This window comes from Chelonoidis abingdonii, chromosome 24 (genome assembly GCF_003597395.2).
Source record: "Chelonoidis abingdonii isolate Lonesome George chromosome 24, CheloAbing_2.0, whole genome shotgun sequence".
Lineage (NCBI taxonomy): Eukaryota > Metazoa > Chordata > Testudines > Testudinidae > Chelonoidis > Chelonoidis abingdonii.
The window spans coordinates 12,409,879-12,430,751 of NC_133792.1; the positions used below are offsets into that span (position 1 = coordinate 12,409,879).

The 20,873-nt window shown below is 43.4% G+C and overlaps 1 protein-coding gene across 1 annotated transcript in view; it reads left to right on the plus strand.

Moving 5' to 3' along the window:
* Positions 1-1,021: 1,021 nt before the first annotated feature.
* COL27A1 (collagen type XXVII alpha 1 chain) overlaps positions 1,022-20,873 on the plus strand; it is a 214,215-nt gene continuing 194,363 nt past the window's right edge. The window contains exons 1-3 of the mRNA XM_075060695.1: positions 1,022-1,038; positions 3,296-3,366; positions 10,479-11,914. Of these exons, the coding sequence (XP_074916796.1) occupies positions 1,022-1,038; positions 3,296-3,366; positions 10,479-11,914 (1,524 nt within the window). The remainder of the gene's footprint in view (positions 1,039-3,295; positions 3,367-10,478; positions 11,915-20,873) is intronic.

Genomic DNA, 20,873 nt, shown 5'->3' on the forward strand with positions numbered 1-20,873 from the left:
GCCCATCAAGTTGTTGCTTTCAGAAGTTTGATCTTTAAACTTCACTAGAACAGTGATGATGCCTGACTGTGAAGGGTGAAGTCTGTGGGTTTGATCCTACAGTCCATTCTGCAAATCAGTAGCTCCACTGAATTCATTGAGGCTAGCACTGAATGGAAGTCACCCCTATGGAGAGACTGGAAGGGCACCTTCTCGGTCTTGAATGCAGGGCTTTTGTGGTGAATAGGTCTTATGGTGGGTTTCACCTGGAGTCTCTGAGGGTTTGCAGGAACTAATTGAGCTTGCTGGAGATATTTGTTCTTGCTGTGATGCAGGCATATACACACTCATAGAGGGGTACTATTATGGGTGACTCTGAAAATCACTAGTCATGGAATGGAGCAGAGATAAAGGAATAGATAGATCTGCTAGCTCTATATAAGGAGAAAACTCTCCCTTGCTTACTGCTACTCAAATCGCTTATGCAACCCTGTCACTGTATAGAGTTGTAACGGAAAAAGAGCTCACGTTATAAAAAAACCTGCAATAATTAACAGTCCCATCAGACACAGGTCTGCCATTTGGAAGCAGCATTCACTTTTTCCATTAAGCTGGTATATTTTGCCAAAGTGTTTTTCTTCAGTGTTCTGGCACTTGTCCTCATTCCAATCTTGTACTGTATTGGCTGTCTGAGGAGAGCAGCAGTATGTCCAGTGCCAGCTGAAGTCTGTGCTGTGAATCCATCTCTTTTACTGCCCAGTCAGTGTCTGTGCAACAGAATCGTGTGCTAGATTTTTGCCTTGCTTGTTCCCCTTGCTTGTTGGTCAACAGGAAATCTAGAAGCAAATTATGGGGATTTTTCCATCCTCGCTGCCTTCTTTATTAAAAATAATGGGCTTTAACTTGGTACATTTGGGGGGGTGACTCAACTGATGAGATTCATAGGGTTGTTTGGTACTATAAAAACATCCATGCTGTGTATAGACACCGAGGCCTTGTTCTCACTAGGAAAAAGGTGCTCTTCATTCATGTGAACTAGCACATGGAATCAAAGAAAAGGTAAAATCTGACTGAAGACCAAGGCATTTTGCAGTCTTAACACTAGTTAGCAGGTTGTAGTAAACCCTGGGTGCTCTCTAACTCAACCTGCTAGTGTGTGAAAGCTACAAACTGCCTTGTTTTCCCTAGGGTTTTCCCTCATTTTAATTACCATGAATTAGCGAACACAAGTTAAGAACAGTGTCCTTTTTTTCCTATTGAGGAAACACCGCCCACCCCCGACTAAGGCCCTTTTTTAAGCTCTGCTATTGCCCTTTTTTAAGCTCTGTGACTCTGCAGCCCATGCTCAACACAGAAGAACTAAGCCACATCTGAGTTCTAATAGACTGTTGTTTTTGTCAGTTTGATGGGTCACAGAAATGAGAGTTGGGGGTCCGAGTTGGGTTCTGGTCTTTTTACATCGCACCTGTGGCATAAAGGGACCAGGAAGCAGCCAGGAATTCCACTGGGGCAGGGAAGGTTCCCTGGGTCGTATGTGGCCAGTGTAATGGTGCAGCAAGAAGGGTGGCTGGGATGCATTATTTAGCTGTTCTGAGTTGTTGGGTGGTCCCTGGGGACCTTTATGATGTGGGAATAAGTTAGAGCAGCCCTGGGGTCCCTCCGACACCTGAGAGGTGAAGCCTGGAATCAGGAGCAAGGAAACTGCAAAATAACAATTTAGTCCATCAGATTAATTTCCCTGATGGTGTGGGATTGTTCCAGTGCCTTTTTTAGTCAGGTTTTAAAACTTAGTAAGCAGTGGGGTTCATGCATGGATTTCTCTACTTTAAGTTAATAGGCCAGATCCTTGGCTGGTTTAAATTTGTGTAACTTCACTGAAGTCAAGGGAGCTGCAGTGTTCTACAACAGCTGGTGGAAAGACCCAACCTAATAAAATGCATACAAAAAGCTTTGTAGAGGTAAGAGCTGAAACCAGAATGGCTGGGAAACACTACACTAAAATACTGAAATAAATATGCAATTTTATTTTCATTCACCAGCTATGAATAGGTCTATTTCATGTCTTTATCCCACTCCCACCCTGGATATAATGTTGGTCTGGCTGAAACGAAGTAGTACTAGCAACTTATGAATGATCCATGTTTTTTCTTTCTCTGGTGGAGGATTTTATATAGTTTACATTTTTCTCTTTCTCCAGCTGCCTAATGACCTTGATACTTCAACCTAGCTATTAAATCTCCTCCAGAAGATGAGAGAATTTAATCTCGTAACTTTCCACAGATAGTTCTGAGTGAATTTAACCAAGGAGTTTCTTATGCTTTTGCATTATTTTGATACAGATCAAACAATTTGTGGGATGAGGGGTGGTTTCTGCTACCTTTCTGGTATAGCTTTTCCTCCCTGCTACTGCTTTCACTGGTACCCAGAAGCTTATAGTGTAGCTAACAGAAAGCTTTGCCAAATGCAGCTTCACAGGTGTGAAACACAACCTTCCAGAGGACTGCCTCACGTAACTTGGAATGCTGCAACTCCTATGGGCATTTTTCTTAACACCTACCACTAGCAAGCAGGATTTCTCTACACATTAAACTAATGAGAAATGCATTAATGGTAGTGCTCTAACTGTGCTGGGTACCAAAGGGTTAACAAACTATCCCTTCTCTTTGTATCCTTTCTTTAGAAGAAAATAAATTAAACCATATAGGGCTTGTCGCAAAATTTGTTCTGGATGAATGTGAGAGCAGCAGGATTCAAACTTTGTTTACTCAGATGCAAAGGGAACTTAATGACACTGTATATCCTCTCATCCCCTTATTCATACACTTTGGTCAAGTCCATCTTTCTCCTTATTTTGAATTGCTTCTGTGTCACTTTGCATTCTGGCATTCTACACTGGACAGTGCTGCAGCGAACACACAGTTTTGGTCTTTCTGTAGGACTGATGATCTGACACCCTTGACATCCCTGCATATAGTTCTGGTCCCGATTCAAGCCCTGATCCAAAGCCTGTTGCAGTCAATGGACAATTTCCCATGGACTTCAGTGGGCTTTTGATTGGGCCCTCAGGTAGGATTCTGGTTATGGAGTCCCAATAAGAAGCAAGCAGTCAGTTCTGTGCTATGAGGGTCTGATCCTCCAGCTATTGTTGTTAATGGCAACACCCCCCATTGACTTCAATAAACGCATGGTTGAGCCCTTGTTCAGTATGAAGCTTATTTTTTTGGCCTTTAACAGACAGATCTAAGTAATGTTTTATATTATAAATATTTTTAAATTGTAACAAAAACATGATTTTTTCCCCTTCTCTGATTTTTAGGGGATCCCTCTTTCTCTGGACTGTTTTATATTTTACCTGTTTCCTTGGATTCGCACAGGGGAGTTCTGAAGGTAAATTACACTTGTGTGTTTGTTTTTTTTGCCTGACAAAGAAAAATGTATAAGCAAATTTTAGCCAAGGGGCTTGGCTTCAATTTAAATAACTTTATCTAATCAAGAGCCTAATGCACAGACTTAATGTACTAACTTCTGCTGTTTTGCTGCTGATAGTTCAAGTGTTGACCTGAGTAGACTATCCAGACTTGGAGACCAGCAGTTAGGGTCAGACTTTTAAAGGTATCGGGGTGCCTAAAGATGCAGATGGACTCCTCATGGGATTTTCAGATCTGTCTACATATCTTCATCTTTTGGCACCTAAATTCCTTTAAAAAATCTGGCTCTTAAAGCCTTTTATCTAATGACGTTGGTCACTAATGAGTTAAGCATCCCTGGGAGGCTGATAAATGTTATAATTAGGGCACTACCATATTCACAGTTCATTTTGGTCAATTTCACGGTCATAGGATTTTTTAAAATTATAAAAGTCATGATTTCAGCTATTTTAATCTGAAATTTCACGGTGTTGTAATTGTAGGGGTCCTGATCCAAAAAGGAGTTGTCTGGGGGTCACAAGATTATTGTAGGGGCGTTGCGATACTGCTACCGTTATTTATGCACTGCACTGCTGCTGGTAGTAGCGCTGCCTTCAAAGCTGGGCAGCTGGAGAGCAGCAGCTGATGGCCAGGAGCACAGCTCTGAAGGCAGAGCCGCTGCCAGCACCAGCACAGAAAGAAGGATGGCATGGTCTGGTATTGCCACCCTTCCTTCTGTGCTGCTGCTCACAGATCTGGGCCCATAGTCAGCAGCTGCCGCTCTCTGGCTGCCCAGCTTTGAAGGCAACAGCGCAGAAGTAAGGGTGGCATGGCATAGTATTGCCATCCTTACTTCTGTGCTGCTGGTGGGGGGAGGGGTGCTGCCTTCAGAGCTGGTCACCCAGCCAATAGACACCGCTGTCCGACCTAGCAGCTCTGAAGGCAGTGCAGAAGTAAGGGTGACAATACCATGATCCCTCTAAAATAATTTTGCAACCCTCCCATAACTTCCTTTTGGGTTAGGACCCCCAATTTGAGAAATGCTGGTCTCTCCTGTAAAATGTGAATAGTAAAGGTTAAAATATACAAAAGACCAGATTTCACACTCTGTGATGCATTTTTCATGGCCTTGAGTTCGGTGAATCCCCATTTTACAGAAGCAGAATCTGAGGCACAAAGAGGATGTAGTCTGTTTCAAAAAAAAGCTATGAAACCACCTGCTGCCCAGGTATGGGAAAACACATGCTGCTGTTTTGCTTGAGTTACATGACTTGGCACAATGCAATGCTGCTGATACAATGTAACTCCAACGTTATCCAGAGCAATAATAGGAGAATCTTAGTACATCCAGGCCTGGTCTCTCCTTATCCAAGATGCATGCCAAATGTATCCTAATCTCGCACAGTATGAGTCAGCTCGTGCCAAGTAAGGGAGTGTCATGTGGCTTTCATCTACTCATTCATGCTGAGTTATGCCCCCTTCTTTCTCCCCCTGTTCTCACCAATTTCTCTTCCCTCATAGCTGCACTTGCTCTTCACCTGGGAAAACAGGTGGCTTCCTTCAAGGTGGTATTGTCCTTCAGTGAGCCAGTATGGGGCATGAGAACATGCTATATACTGTGCTTTTCCTACCTTCTATGCAAGCCAGTGTGGGGATGCAATTGGCCCAGCTACGCTTAATGTGGGTTCCTTGTGCTTTCCACCCACCAAAAGCCCAGTGATAAGATATTGGACTAGATTCCTCCCCGGTGATTTTAATAGCTTTTAACTAGAGATAAGGCAAGTTAGATGCAGATACATGTGCCCAGTATATAAAAATGCCCAACTATCTATTCCCCAGTCATTGTCCCCTAAACCATTAATGCAATCTAATTTCTGTTGATCTTTTTATACTCCCACTCCTGCCTCTTGTACTGACAAAATTTCTTTGGGGGTGATGGGGAGGAAGAATCAAATGGCTTATAACCTGATCGTCTCCCACTGATTTTAATAGGAGCTTGTTCATTTGATTTCAATGGGAGCTGGATCATATCCTTAGAGAAACATTCACATTTCACAAGCTAAATTTTCACACTTGCTATTCTTGAGATATTTCTAAGTTTCTTTACCACTTTTCTAAAGAGTAAGATTCCTTTAGGATAACTAGTGATCCGCATGGGGATCCAGGAAGTTCCCTGGCTGACGATAATAAAAAGAATTCTTTCTCTCCATGGCTGGATGGTGGAAACTGAGCATCTGTTTGTCAGAGAGCCACCTCCTCTGTCTTAAAATAGCAACACCTCCTCCACATGAGTTACTCAGGGTGCAGGCTGGAACTGAACAACTTCCTATATAATCAGCAGGCAATAATAAGTGGACTAGCAGGCTCCAAGCCTCTTAGGCACCAAAACATGAAGGAAAAATAGAAAGGTGGTTGAAGCTCAGCTGAAACGTAGCCCACGGAGCAGTCCCTGCCACCAGCAATTTTGAAAAATATAATATTTTCCAAATTCTACTTTCCTGCAAAGGAAGCGAACATCTGGTTGAATCACTTAGTCAAGCAGTTTTCAGAGCAAGTTTTATGTTAACATAAAAGAGGGCTAACAAATACTGTGTTTGAGCTACTTTTTAAAAAAAAATTTTAAATAGACTTGTAATGCTCCATTTTTTGGAGTTATGTTTGTTGCTCTTTTTACTCCCAGAATAATTATGGGATGTTTAAATGTTTTTGGCTGTTGCCAACCATATAAAACAAATTTTCATTGTGTGTACACACAGACAAAAAGCCTTCCATTTTATTGCATGGTGCAATGAAAGCCCTGCCTCTGATGGAATGAATTACCTTTCCAAAAACATAGGGATGTTTTAGGGAAGGTAAAAGGATGATTTCCTTACAAGTAAAGGGATAGCTCTTTCCTTTAAAATGTTTGATGTGGGCATCCAAATAAATTTCCGGCAAATGGTGCAAGCTAACATGAGAAGTTTGAGTCTGTATTATCCAAAGCTGGTGCTAGCCCACTGGGGACCATAAGCAGAAATATTGTTGCCCTCCCCTCCCCAATACTAAAACAGGCAAGTTCATATAATAAAAAGTGAATAGGGGCTCCCTGGAGCTGGTTAGTCTGCTTATGCCTAGCGCTGGTTTATCACTCAAGAATGTAAGGTTGGGATAATCTAACTGGTTCCCTGCAAGTGAGCAGAGGGAGTTTTACCAGTGACTCGAATGGAAGTGGAGTTAAGTCGATGCTGTATGGTTTTGAAACTGTAGAACTAAAAGGGGAAGGGGGGAACTGCATACATTGGAAACACAGCATCCATACAAATGCTACAAACTTAAAAGCTAATGGCCCAGGTTCTCATCTGGTGTAATCTGTGTCCTTCCATTGATGTCAGTGGATCTGCACCGACTGGGTATTAGCTGAGGTTCCAGGCCAATAGCTTTGAAATTTTGACTTCATTCAACCAATTTTTGGATGGAGGTTCTAGATCTAAGCCAGCAGAAGCTAGTAAACTAAGAATTATTCCTCTCTGACTTTCTGGTTTTGTGGGGGTGGGAGGGAAATAATCTAGACATTTCAGCCTTTGGCGAGCACCTCTTTCAAGGAATCCCTTCTGCATACAGCTTCCCATATTGGAGAGATATTTGCCCTCAGTCCCAAAATATTGCTACTTGTGTACCACAATTAGGCCATGTCTACACTAGAGACCTTACCGTGGCACAGCTGTACCAATGCAGCTGCATTGCTGTAAGTCTCTCGGATAGCCACTCTGTGCCGATGAGAGAGGAGAGCTCTCCCATTGACATAATTAAACCACCCCCAATAAGCGGCGGTAGCTATGTTAGCAGGAGAATGTCTCCCACCAACATAGCACTGTCCACACTGGTGTTTGTCGCTGTAACTTATGTCACTCAAGGGGGTGTTTTTTTCACATTCCTGAGTAACTTAAGTTATACCAACAAAAGTGCCAATGTAGATATAGCCTTAGTTACATGGGGGTAAGAAACAGAAAGCTTTAATCCATCCATTTTTAAAAAACATGTCTTGATGGTAATTCTAGGAGGTGAAAGTTGACGGGAAAAGGTAAGGCTTCAATAAATTCATAGCAGTTTAAAGATGCCAAAAGTGGCACTTGTTCGCCTTTAGTTGTACGCTAGTTGACAACATCCCTTCATGGATCTCATCTGGGGACATGCCCACCAGTTCAGTGGAATCAGTGTGAGATGTAGTAGCTGAGGTGGACTGAGAATACAGGTGGCTCTGTGCTCAGCCACCCAGCCCAGCACAGAGAATCCACACATCCCCTGCACAAGCTCTGCTGTAATCGGGCTTCATACAGACATTGGGCTTTTGGCCCAATCATATATTTTTTTCAACACAATTTGATACGGTAGCTAATGAGACAGTTGGATTTGTATTTCAAACAGCAGCATCCTCCGAACAGGGGAAACGTAGTTATGTCTTCGCGGAGCAGCTCCCTAGAGTACAAAATATTTCTGCCTTGTCACTACAATACATCTCTTGAAGAGAACCTAAAAATACATCTAGCAATTGGAAGCCAGCATTTAGCTCCTAGATTTAAGCAGCAAATTTATTTCCTTAGGGCCAGATCCTGGTCCCTTTGAAGTCCATGGCAAGGCTCCCACTTGAGTTCACTAGAGCCAGGATTTGGCCCTTAGCATTGGAAAGGAGTTGGGAAATGATCCAGAAGACAGAAGTGAATTTGAGGATAGCTCTGTACCTCCCGCATTCAGCAGCGAGTGGGGGGATTCTATCCATGCTGTGAGGACAAAAATCGCTATTGGGTAATATGGGAGGGGAATGCCTGGGAACCAGGGGCTCGTTTAGCCAGAGATAAACACTGATATTAATAAATCCATACATGCTCATACAATAAATAATCCCCTCAGCATAGAGGTAATTGAGAGAGAATTTCCATCCCCTTCACAGTTGACCCCTAAACTTCTCTGTGGCTTTGTCTGCTATAAAGGGAATTTAAATGCTTTAAAAATAAAAAGCGGGGTGGGAAATAAAGCAAGTCCCAGACAAACTAAATATTGATTTACTTGTTCTAATGTACAAAAATGGTTGTGGTTTGCCAAAGTCTAAGAACAGAACTGTTCTCTTTCTAGTGTTCTCTTTTCCTGGCTAGAGCCCATGCTAGGCCTCAGACGGGCTTCAGTTTACAGCCTTTCTAACGAACACTCACAAACTTTCCGTTCCAGTTCCACAAATACTGAGAACTGCATTGAATATGTCACAGTTAAGGATGAAGGAGGCCAAATTATGAGGGCCATTTTGAGGGAGTTTTTTTTTTCCTTGGATTATTTTTCTTCTCATCTTTTCATCTGAGAGGCCTGCGATGTTAATTGAAGTGCAGCTGTGGCTGGCACGGTTATGCTCCTGATTGTTTAAACTCTTCCCTTTTGGATGTAGGCATTTGGAGTGAGTAAATCAGGCGTGCAGCCCTCTCCAGACTAGATTCTACCATTGATAATTCTCATAGGAAGATTATGTGACAATCTAGGAATAGGGATTGCAATTTATCAGTTGTGTTTATGCCAGGAAAAATATAACCTTCTTTATCTCCTTTCTGAATAGCTACTTTTCCTGGCGAGCTAATGGAACAAAGATAGCAACCCTGTGTGTGGAATGAAGAGTTGAGTAGGGATAAAGGTCTGATCCAACTCTGATCCCTTAAGGAAAAGTCCTATAGCATTTAATAGGGAGGAAGCAATAGGGTTCTCTATAGACATTAGACCCTATCGAATTTAATAGAGAACTCTGTCCTTGCTATAGTATTCTATAGGTTGGCTTAAACATTCTGTGAAAAGATTTATTATGTTCTATAGGCTTTCCTTCTATTAGGAGTTGAAGTCAATGGAAACTTTGCTGTTGATTCAAATGGGAACAGAATTGGATTTTAAATACCCCCATTTCTTAATTAATTCTAAATACCCCCTCCCCCAGTTTTGCCATATCCCTGTCCAACCCCAGAAAATACTTGCCTTAACAGCTCCTCCTGCCCCACCCCCATGGACCTTTGTCTTCCTCGTTCTCTTGAGCTCTCAGCATTCTCCGAAGTCAAGCATTGTGGCCCAGCTGGCAGCCAGTTGGACATAATTTATGCTGATGTTGCCTGCTAATCAGTTTTATACTCTCTGCTCTTTATAAGCAGCCCCTCTGACCATGGGGCCAGGAGCCAAAGGATTCTGCCTCAATCTGCCCACTGCATGCCTCTCGCCCAGGCTAGTGGACATCAGCCTATTCAGCTACCATCCAGGTTAATGTTCATAACACTTCATGTATGTGTATGGTCCCTCCAACTTTTGTACAAAATTTGAAGCTGTATGATCATCCATTTTAACTAATGCTACAAGGTGATATCTTCATTCGCTCGGTTAAGCCTAGATGCAGCCTTCTTATGCCTGGGATTACTTTCTCTTTTAAAAAAACAAAAAGAAAGCTATTAACAACATGTAGTATCATCAAAGGCCATGAGTCTGTCATAAATGATGGCACTGGTGTGTTTGGAAAGATGGAGATATGGGTCTCACTCCATAAAATTCTGCTCCCTACGCTGTGTGAGGAAAAAAGTTTTTAGTCTCAAATCATTTTTTTTATTACTTGTCTGACTATGTCAAGTCATAACTCAACTTCTGCCAAATGGTCATATCCAACATTAAATCCCAAATGTGTGATATTGGGGCATAGGAGTAAACGTTCTATGGGGGTAGGTTATCTCCCAAACTGTCTACTGTGACTGGGTTTTCTTCCACCTTCCTTCAAAACATCTGTCACTGGACCACGGTTGGAGACGGATACTGGGCTAGATGGGCCATGATTTTGGTTCATTATGGCAATTCCTGTGAGATACTGAACTGACACTGTATGGGCTCCTAGCTTGGAAATCACGACAAAACAGATGCATCCATGACCTGACTGTCTTAAACCAGTCTGAGTGGAGCAGAAGGTAGGCACAATCTATAATCCACCACATTTGGGGTCCAATCAGCTGCCCATGGTGCCCTTGGAAAGATTCCTATTGACTCAGATGGTGTTGGATCAGGCCCTGGTTTGCCTGGGTACTCATGCTCTTTGCCCTTCTCTTTCAGATGTGGACATTCTTCAAAGATTGGGCCTGGCAGGGAAGAAGCCGTTGAGTACGTGGTCTTCATCACACTCGGTTCCTCAGGGGGTTATCCCTTTCAAATCGGGGGTCATCTTCACTCAGCGAGCACGCATCGAGGTGCCCACTAGTACCATCATCCCTGCTGCCTTCGGCACAGACTTGGCCCTAGTGCTGAGCTTGTGCTCCCACCGCATCAACAATGCTTTTCTATTCTCTGTCAAGAGCAAGAAGAAAAAACTGCAGCTAGGGGTCCAGTTCATCCCCGGGAAGGTCATCGTGTATGTAGGCCACAAGCGCTCTGTATATTTTGATTACAATGTTCATGATGGCCACTGGCATAACATGGCCATTGACATCCGAGGCCAGATGGTAACTTTATTTACTTCTTGTGGGAAGCAAAGACTACATGCAGATTTGCATTTTAAAAAAGATGAGGCATTGGATCCACAGGGGTCTTTTCTCTTAGGGAAAATGAACCAGCACTCGATACAGTTTGAAGGCGCCATTTGCCAGTTCGATATTTATCCTTCCGCCAAGGCAGCTCATAATTACTGTAAATACCTGAAAAAACATTGCAGGCAAGCGGACACCTTCCGGCCGAATCTGCCCCCTCTTGTCCCACTCTTGCCTAGGGATCCCAGTGCTTCCCCAATGGCCCCTCTGCAGCCTAAGTTCTTGCTACAGGGTTTGAAGAACCTGACCACTGTGATCCCAGCATTAGAGCTCATCAAGATCACAACACCCCCCAAGACTCCAGTTACAGTGTCCACCACCTTGGTCCCATATAAGCTGCCTTCTCCAGGGTCAACAACCAAAGCAGCCAAGGTTACAATCATGCAGTCTACCATTCCATCGAATACTGATATGCAGCTGCCGGTCCATTCGCACTCTCAGACTACTACAGCAGCCCTCAGGATATCTCAAACCTCTTCCAATGCAAGTTCACAGAAACACTCCTTTCCCACAGTCAGAAACATCCTGCCTGCTGGCCAAAACTTCACTGCCATCAGCAGGAAAGAGTTGGAGCAAGAGACCAAAAAGATGATCAACCAGAAAACATCCACCAAGCCCTCTGAAACCCCCAGCACTGTAAAGCCAACAAGGAAGAAGATTGAAAACACATCTAAAGATGTCCACCCCATGACCATGAAACAAAACCCGGAGAACCTGACCAGTGGACCCATTTCAAAAATGCTATTGCCACTACCAACCAGGAAATCCGTTCCTAGCCTAGTTCCTCTGCTGTACACCAAATCCACCCCTGGATTTGTTCATCGTACCTCCAGAACCAGCGTGCAAGCCTTCAACCTTACAACCCCTGCTGCTGTTGATGGGTTTCAGGTCTTTGACCCTGTTGGACCCACCCTATTTCCATTTTTACTGGGACTTCCTGGACTTAAAGGAAACCAAGGTCCCCTGGTAAGTTTAAGTTTTTAAATATATTCATGGTGTGGTCCACTGAATAGGACACCCAGACCAAGGGTCATATCTGCTATCCACTTGCTAGACCTGCCTTGGGCAAGTCACTTGACCTCTCTGGTCTTCCATTTCTCCACTTATAAAAAGGGGTTAATGTTTACCTAGCTCTGTAAAGTACTATGAGGTCTACGTAAATCCTAAATATTGTTGTTAAACTAGAGAGATGCCTGAGCTACCAGGTTCGTATCTGAACTTCTCCAGACTGGTTTGGACTGATCTCTGCTCTAAACAGGGTTTATATGAAGTGAACAGCAGAAGTTGATAAGGGTGTCAGTCTTGACTTAGAATCTCCAGTGTGTTTCCTTTGTGCCACTCTACAGAAATACATTTTCAAGATCTTCTTCTGTTCTGGGCTTCACCAATGCATTGTGCATCCCTTTCAGTGTATGCCAATTTAAGAAGTCTATTTGTAATATTACAAAACCAGCCAGTTAAAGTGTGGGGTGCAATATATTTCAAGTGTAGTTTAAAAATACTCCTTGGTTTGAATATCACAAAAAATGGCCCAAAATAACTACCAGTAGTCCTTTTTTGAACATCTTGGCCATTGTATACACAATGCATATTTTTGAACAAGGGACCAGTAGGACAAATGGAATAATGGAGAAAGCCCTTTAAAGAAAATCAATATTTTTATGGGGTAACTTTGCAGAATTCAATTTTTAGAATAATTTTGATGGATAATATTGATGTTTGTGTTAAGCATTTTTCTATTTTTACCTATTTAAATTTTCAGTTGTAGGAAATTTATGGTAAAGTCTAACGATAATCATTTAATGACAGTAGATGTTGAGATTCAGAAAGTTAAAGCTTTTTAACCATTAAAACACAAATTGTCAATATCATATGTCAAAATATATAAAGTAAATATCCTTAAATCAAGCTCTAATAAGGTCTCAAGCAGCTTTTTGCTTTCTTTGCCTATGTGTACATTTCGATTTTTGTCAATAGAAATATTTTTTGCCTGTGTGTGTATACAGTGAAATTGACATTTACTGACAAAAATCTAATCCTTCCAAGCCTACTTATAAATGTAACAACTGCATTCACACACAATCACCATTCTTAAAAGAATATATATGTAGGCCATGCAAAAGTATACATAGTTTTTGTAATGGCGAAAACAGTTAGGCCGCTTTAAGGACTATCTGCTAACTCTTTGGATTTTTTTTTTTAAAATACAAGAATGCAAACAAAATCTTTCAACTGATTAGCTTCTGAGAAAATCTTTATATTTAATCCTCAGACTTTTGTTATATTGCAAATGTGTGTGTGTGGAGGGATGTTTTGTATATATCCATATAAAGTAAGATGCTCCAAGAGAGATTCCTTGATTGCCAAGTTCCAGCCCAGAGCTAATTTTTACAGCTGACTTCTTAAAATACTGAAAGAAGGGTTTACAATGGAAAAATGGAGACAAACTTTAAGGGACACCATTAGCAATACTTCTGTCTGCAAATGTACTGCCTATTGTTACAAGTAACACCTTCAATAACAATGGACCTGATCCTGCAAACACCACGTTCTTAACTTTAAGGTTTGGGGCCAATCTAAAGTTACAATTTCAGATTTGGATCTAAGGTGTTGATTGTTACCTGATATTTTGGATGTGGCATCACAGACAGATCTCTGTTTGTTCCAATGTTCCTTTGTGTGACTAAGATCTCAAGGTTGCTACTTCATCACGGTTGTATGCTGCCAGGAAATTGTAGACTCCTTTTTTATTTTTATATATATAATATGAAATAACACACGCCCTCCAATTGTTGACGGCGAGTCAGGAAGTCTCCACAATTTCCCTGTGTACACAAAACTGTCTCCTACAATTTCTTTTTTCTCCGTGAGTGAAGAGCCTATGTATTTGTGGAGATTTCCCCTTAAGCTTATTAGTTTTTCAGTAGCAGGAATCCAATCAATGATTGTGCACCCTTTCTCCAAAAATATGACGTACCTGTAACTGATGGATCTATAGCTAGTTGCTCAGGGCTCCAGTGAACTCTTGGCCTCCCCTCTCCAACCCCTTGCTCCAAAAATAGTCTGAGGGTGAACATACTAGTCTTATTCTTCCTACTCTCCCCTCCTACCCCACCCAACATGAAGAGCTTGTTGTTCAAGTTGAGTGGAAAATCCCACTCAGCCTGTGAATCACAGCAAACAGACTGATGCAGGCCATGGAGGGTTTAGGCAATTGACGGCAGAAGTTTCCATCTGCTCAGAGAACAGTTAGGGCCTTGGATCTGGGGAAAGGACAACAACTAAGTCACTGCCTGGCTTCATCCTCTTTGACTTCTGGAAACAAAGTGAGCGCATGAGAGGGAAAGGTTATAGCTGCAGTGGAGCTGGCTGCTGTTTACTGTTTGATATTGTCTGTGACTCATTTGAGGATCTCTGTGTGACACTTTGTTGAAAGCTTCACCCCGATATTGGGCCGGGGGAAGAAAGCACTGAATCAAGATGACATGTTGAGAAATTAATTTAGCATTTATGTAGCCAGGCAAGCGCATTTCAGAATACGAGTGCTGATAAATGCTTCACGGTTGAGTAATTACTCTGGCACCATCTCCATGTTATTGGGCAGACATTTTTGATGAGGTCAGACTCTCAACACAGTACTTCCTGGTCTGGTATGTGATAGCTCAGCCAGTCAATCTTGCCTTGATTAAGTAGATTACAGGCTGAGAACCAGCAATCACTGTGCACTGCATCTGGCACAAGGGTGGAAGGAAGGAGAGGGTGTTAACTAGTGCAATTGTTATCTGATAGAAGGTTCCTTTGTTACAACTATTGGGGATATTCTCCCCTTCTCTAAAGGAAGCCCCTGGGAAGCTGCTCTGAAAACAGTCCATTGCCAATCTCTAGGGTGGGATTTGTGGGCAGGCATGGAAGAGTCATGGTGTACAGACCTCAAGAGATGAGAAATGGGGCTCATCCTGGTCCACTCCTGGTAAGGGAGCCCCTGCATGCTGCTCAGCCATCATTGTATAAGCTCGTTTAAGAGCTGTGCTGGCATAGCCTCCCTCCCCTGCACATACAAGCTCCCCCTCCAAGCCATGGAGGATGAGTTAATGTTTCAGAGAGCCACACTGACTCCCATGCAAACTTCTGCTGGAAACTTACCATGTTGGAAGGGAGCATGCTGAGTACAGCAGCTCCCCCCCCGGGTCTGGCTCCGTTCCAGAAGACTGATATTTCCCAGCTGCCCACCTCCTGCTTTAGAACCTAGGAACTGTAATGATGTCGTGCTCCCAAGGGTGGTCTGTTGCTGAAAAGGGGTGAGGATGCTGTATTGTCTCTACGTTCTTCTTTCATGAGCACAGGGCCCTTTGTGCTTTCTCTGTAGCTCTTCTGTTGCTAGGCCAGGGGAATAGCTATTTCATTCTGCTTTGGTACCATTTTACACCCATTTTATCTAGGTGTAAAAGATGACACAAATGCAGAGCAGTGGTGAATCAGGCCCTGTTGTCTTTGCATATAGCACAAAATAATATCAACATAATCCTAGGTTTACATAGGTCCTCTCCTCCCAGTTGGCCCCAAAGCTATTTACAAACTTAACTGCTATATACAAAGTGTGTGCTGAAAAGATCCCTTTGCTAATCAATTAGCTTCAGGGGTAGAGCTGTTTAGCAGACCACAGCAGGGCTAATGCAACAGGTTATGAAGACACATCCCATATGCAGTTAGAACTGCAGCATTAACGCCTTAGGAATTTATGGTAACTACTGTTTTTTACACAATGGAATTTGGCCAGAACGCCAAGATTAACAGGCTTGTTTTGTTTTTCAAAAGTGCCATGGGATCATTAATGACCACAAAGAGACAGAATTTGTGTCTTAAATGTTTTCTGGGCAGGAAAAAAAGGAGCACAAAGGCTCCCAAACACCATGCTGTGTCACTAGCTCAATAATGACTCAGGCCTGGTCTACACTACACGTTTAAACCGATTTTAGCAGCGTTAAACCACTTTAACGCTGCACCCATCCACACAACGAGGCCCTTTATATTGATATAAAGGGCTCTTTAAACCGGTTTCTGTACTCCTCCCCGACGAGGGGAATAACGCTGAAATCGGTATTACCATCTCGGATTAGGGTTAGTGTGGCCACAAATCAACAGTATTGGCCTCCGGGCGGTATCCCACAGTGCACCATTGTGACCGCTCTGGACAGCAATCTGAATTCAGAGGCACTGGCCAAGTAGACAGGAAAAGCCCCACGAACTTTTGAATTTCATTTCCTGTTTGCCCAGCGTGGAGCTCTGATCAGCACGGGTGGCGATGCAGGCTCAAATCCAAACAGAGCTCACGCAAGCACGCTCCGCAGCGCGTATATATGACACGCAAGCGCACGTGTCTGCTGAGCCTATCAGAGCTCCATTACAGAAGACGAAATGCCAAAGCATTTGAAAAAAAATCCAGGCTATGATACAGAGTCCACAGCACAGTGCTGTGTGACAAGCGTAACGGAAAGCCAAAGAATCAAATGGACGCTCATGGAGGGAGGGAGGGGGTACTGAGGACTCCAGCTATCCCACAGTCCCCAGCAGTCTCCGAAAAGTATTTGCATTCTTGGCTGAGCTCCCAATGCCTGTAGGGTCAAACACATTGTCCGGGGTGGTTCAGGGTATAGCTCGTCAATTTACCCCCCCCCCCCCCCATGAAAGAAAAGGAAAAAAAATCGTTTCTTGACTTTTTTCAATGTCACCCTATGTCTACTGCATGCTGCTGGTAGACGCGATGCTGCGGCAGTGAACAGCAGCATCCTCTCCCCTCCCCTCCCCGGTGGCAGACGGTACAATATGACTGCTATCCATCGTCATCATCAGCCTGTGAGTGCTCCTGGCTGGCCTCAGGTGAGGTCGGCCGGGGCGCCTGGGTAAAAAATAGGAATGACTCCCGGTCATTTCCAGTAGATGGTACAGAACGGCTGGTAACCGTCTTCATCATAGCAACTGGGGGCTGAGCTCCATCAGCCCCCCCCCTTTCATGTGTAAAGAAAAGATTCTGTACTGCCTGGACTATCATAGCAGCTGGGATGCTGGGCTCCTCCTATTCCCTAGATTGCCTGGCAGACACCATAGCATGGCAACCACGGAGCCCTTCAGTTGTGTTTTTTTTTTTGTTTTTTTTTGTTTTTTATGCTTCACCGTATGTCTACTGGATTGTTAACAGATGCGGACTGCAGCATACACGCAGCATCATTGGCCTTTGCAAGACAGAGAGACGGTTATCAGTTGTTCTGTACATCTGCCATGCCATTGTAATTGGTGATGAGATGACAGTTAACCTGTACTGTCTGCTCTGTCATGATGCCCCTGGCTGAGTCAGCCGGGCCGCAAAGCAAAAATGGGAATGACTCCCGAGCCAATCCTTCTTATGGTATCTAAAAATAGAGTCAGTCCTGCCTAGAATATGGTGCAATGTACTAGAGAACAGTGTACCAGAGAACCAGACAGACAGCCGTCCATGTCAGATCCCGCAGAAATGATGAGCTACATGCCTTCTAGGGGGTGCCCTGCAACAACCCACTCGTTACTTCCCTGCTCCCCAACCTCCTGGCTACATTGCAATGTCCCCCATGTTGTGTGATGAAGTAATAAAGAATGCAGGAATAGAAACACTGACTTGTTAGTGAGATAAATGAGGGGGAGCAGCCTCCAGCTGCTATGATAGTCCAGGCAGTACAGAATCTTTTCTTTACACATGAAAGGGAGGGGCTGATGGAGCTCCCCCCCCTAGGGTGCGAAATGATTGTCTGCTGTTGCTTTCACGGAGGAAGGAATGAGTGACGACATTTACCTAGAATCACCTGCGACACTATTTTTGCACCATCATGCATTGGGGTCTCTACCCAGAATTCCAATGGGCGGGGGAGACTGCGGGAACTATGGGATAGCTACCCACAGTGCAACACTCCAGAAATCGATGCTAGCGTCGGACTATGGATGCGCACCACCGAATTAATATGCTTAGTGTGGTCGCATGCACTCGACTTTATACAATCTGTTTTACAAAACCGGTTTATGTAAAATCGGAATAATCCCGTAGTGTAGACATACCCTCAGTGACTGGCAATCTTTCCTCTGACTCATCAACACTATTTCCCACAGCACCTATAAAGTCCAATGCTGACCCAGGCTGACTTTGGCTTTCAAGAACTGAAGAGAGTGCAGCCCGTGGCTACAGGTGATATGCAAAACCACATAAGAAAATGACATTCTGTTAATGCATCAGGTCTTTGAGGCGGGCTTAGTGTGTATAAATTGAATTCTCCTGCTGATTACTTGCTGGGCTTTTGTATATAAAATGCATGGCAAGATACAAGGGGGCCTTTCCCCCTATGCAATAAAGCAGAAATTCCATAGGTTCTTGCAAGTCTCAAGAACAAAGCCCAAAAGACCTGAACGGTGTCCTGAATTTATATACATCATTGGGGATCTTAATACTTTACTCATGCTAAAATGTATGGTGGAGCTGCCTGTGACTGTCTGAAGCCACTAAGAGGATGTGATGCCACTAAATAACACTAGTGGTACAACTGAAGTGTGTTTAATAATCAAGTCACAAACTATACCGGAGTGAGGGGCAGGGGGAGAGAGAGGAGGCGCTGGGGTGTTTTCACTGAGTTTAAAATGTCCTCATCAGAAAAATCCCAACATAAGAGTGCACAGTCATTGCTTACAAGATACTGTTGTAAAGATATCATACATAGTTTGCTTTTCAGCAGGGGCTGCTCTGTTTTTGCCACCCCAAGCTCATCAGTCTGGCAGCCTTCTGTGGCATTTCTGTGGGAGGTCTGCCGGTCCTGCACCTTCGATATACCCGCTGCCGAATTTCTGCCGAAGCCGCAGTGACTGGCGGACTTCCCGCAGAAATGCCACTGAAGGTAGCTCGACTGTCGCCCTCACAACGACCGACATCCCCCCCACCCCCAGCTTGCTGCCCCAGGAATGCGCTTGCTGCGCTGGTGCCTGGAGCCACCCCTGTTTTTCACCAGTTTGGTGAATCCTGGATGTAAAGTAAACTTGGTTCTGAAGCCTTTTGCTTTTGCTGAGACTTTCTCAAGCAGCTCAGGGATCCTTGAGCTTCCTCAACAAGATGGTGGGGAAATGGAAAGTTCTTTCTGGGACTCCTCCATGAGCTCTTTGAAGTTACTGGGAGTCTTTCCATTAACTTCAGTAGGCTTTGGGTCAGGCCCTTAATACCAAGAATAGGGACTCTGATGAAATTCATCCTTGTGCAGAGGGCCAGCGCAAGCTCTCTGCTACCACTGAAGTCCCACTTAAGCTTTGCTTTTTGAGGGGTTAAATGGGATATAAGTGATGCATAGACTTAGTGCAGGCCCCCTGCACAGACATGAATTTTATCCTCTGTGCATGCCAGAAAAAATGATACTTAATAAACAAATATCAGGCATATTTATGGTGTAAAAATGTGGTCTCCTTTGCAGCCTGGGTGTCAGAAATGTGGGCCCAAACAGCAATTTTATGGGGTTACTGAGTGCTACCAGAAAGGCTCAGAGTTTTCTCCACTCTGCCTCCACTGGGACTTCAGCGTCTTTCAGGGGTGATCTCTCTGGCAACTTTCTTGTCTGCCATTCATGAAAGAATACACATGACTAGGCTTGGCAGGATCCCACTGAAATCCAGAAACAATGGCAAGAGAGAGATTATTTCTTTCACCCTTAACTGATGATGGAGAAGCTTCCAAAGGTGGAGAATGAGACTTATAGAAAGGGTAGGTTTTATTTTGCATTGTAGACTGCTATTGCTCTCAAATGTTGTCATTTCTGTGATGGCTGGGCTACAGATAGAGGGGTTTAATCTGTTACAGCCTTGGCTAACATAGCTGCATTTTTTTAGCTCAAGCAGTAGAGGCTTATGGTTATAGATTTGATCCCTTTTGCTGCTCACCAACCCAAAGGTATGATGTTATGCTAGCAGTCCATATTGTTGCAAAATCAAATATGTTTCTGAATCTGTGTGATGAATCCAGTTTTCTGCAACTACCATCTTCGGAATATCTCTGACCACTCCTTTTTGTTGCAAAATCTTGCCAATTGAATCAGAAAAAAAAATATCTTGGTAATATGGATAATCCTCAAAATCAATAGAATATTTAAATGTCTTTTTCCAGTCTGACTTGTGACAAAGACGGCTACCCATGTTGACAACCTATGATATATTGTAGAACATGCAATGTGTTTCAATGCCCTTAATTTATGAGTCATGTACAGAAAAGCCACATAGTCAGTATAATACACAGAATGAAGACTAAGATGGTTTTAGAATCATTCACACAGTTGGCCCAAAAATCATTATGAATTTAACCAGAAATACACCCAAAGGGAATCAGGTTGTAGGGAAGTAACCGAGTATGAAACAACAGCCTTGCTTGCTTAAAATGAAGTTGGTGCCAAAGAACAAGTTAAAAGAGTAATTGGGATCAAAGTGCTGGAAAGGCGGTAATGGTAAATATATAAGGAGAAGAAAGGGACAATGATGAAATGGTTCCTCACAGTCCTTCAGCATCCTGCCATGGTCACAAGTATGTAATAAGCAGGTTTGGAAAATGCTCCTCCAAACTGCTTTAGGTAGCAAAATTGGACTGGAAGTCTCTCAAGAAGAGGCTCATCTCTGAAAGGTTTCTATGAGCTCCTTGCTTCAATCATCTGTATTCTCTGTGTTGCAGTAGTGCCTGGGAGTCCCAGGCGTGGATGCTATACAAACACAGAATGAATATCTATTTTCAAGATGTATTTAAATGTATTACTAGAACATTTTTGTGGGTGGAATTTTTGGGCTTTTACTCCCTAACCTAGTTGAAACCAGGAGGTGCCAAACTGGATAGGAGGGAGAGTTAACCAAACATTTTCAAACCTTCAAAATTGTTTTAGGCTAA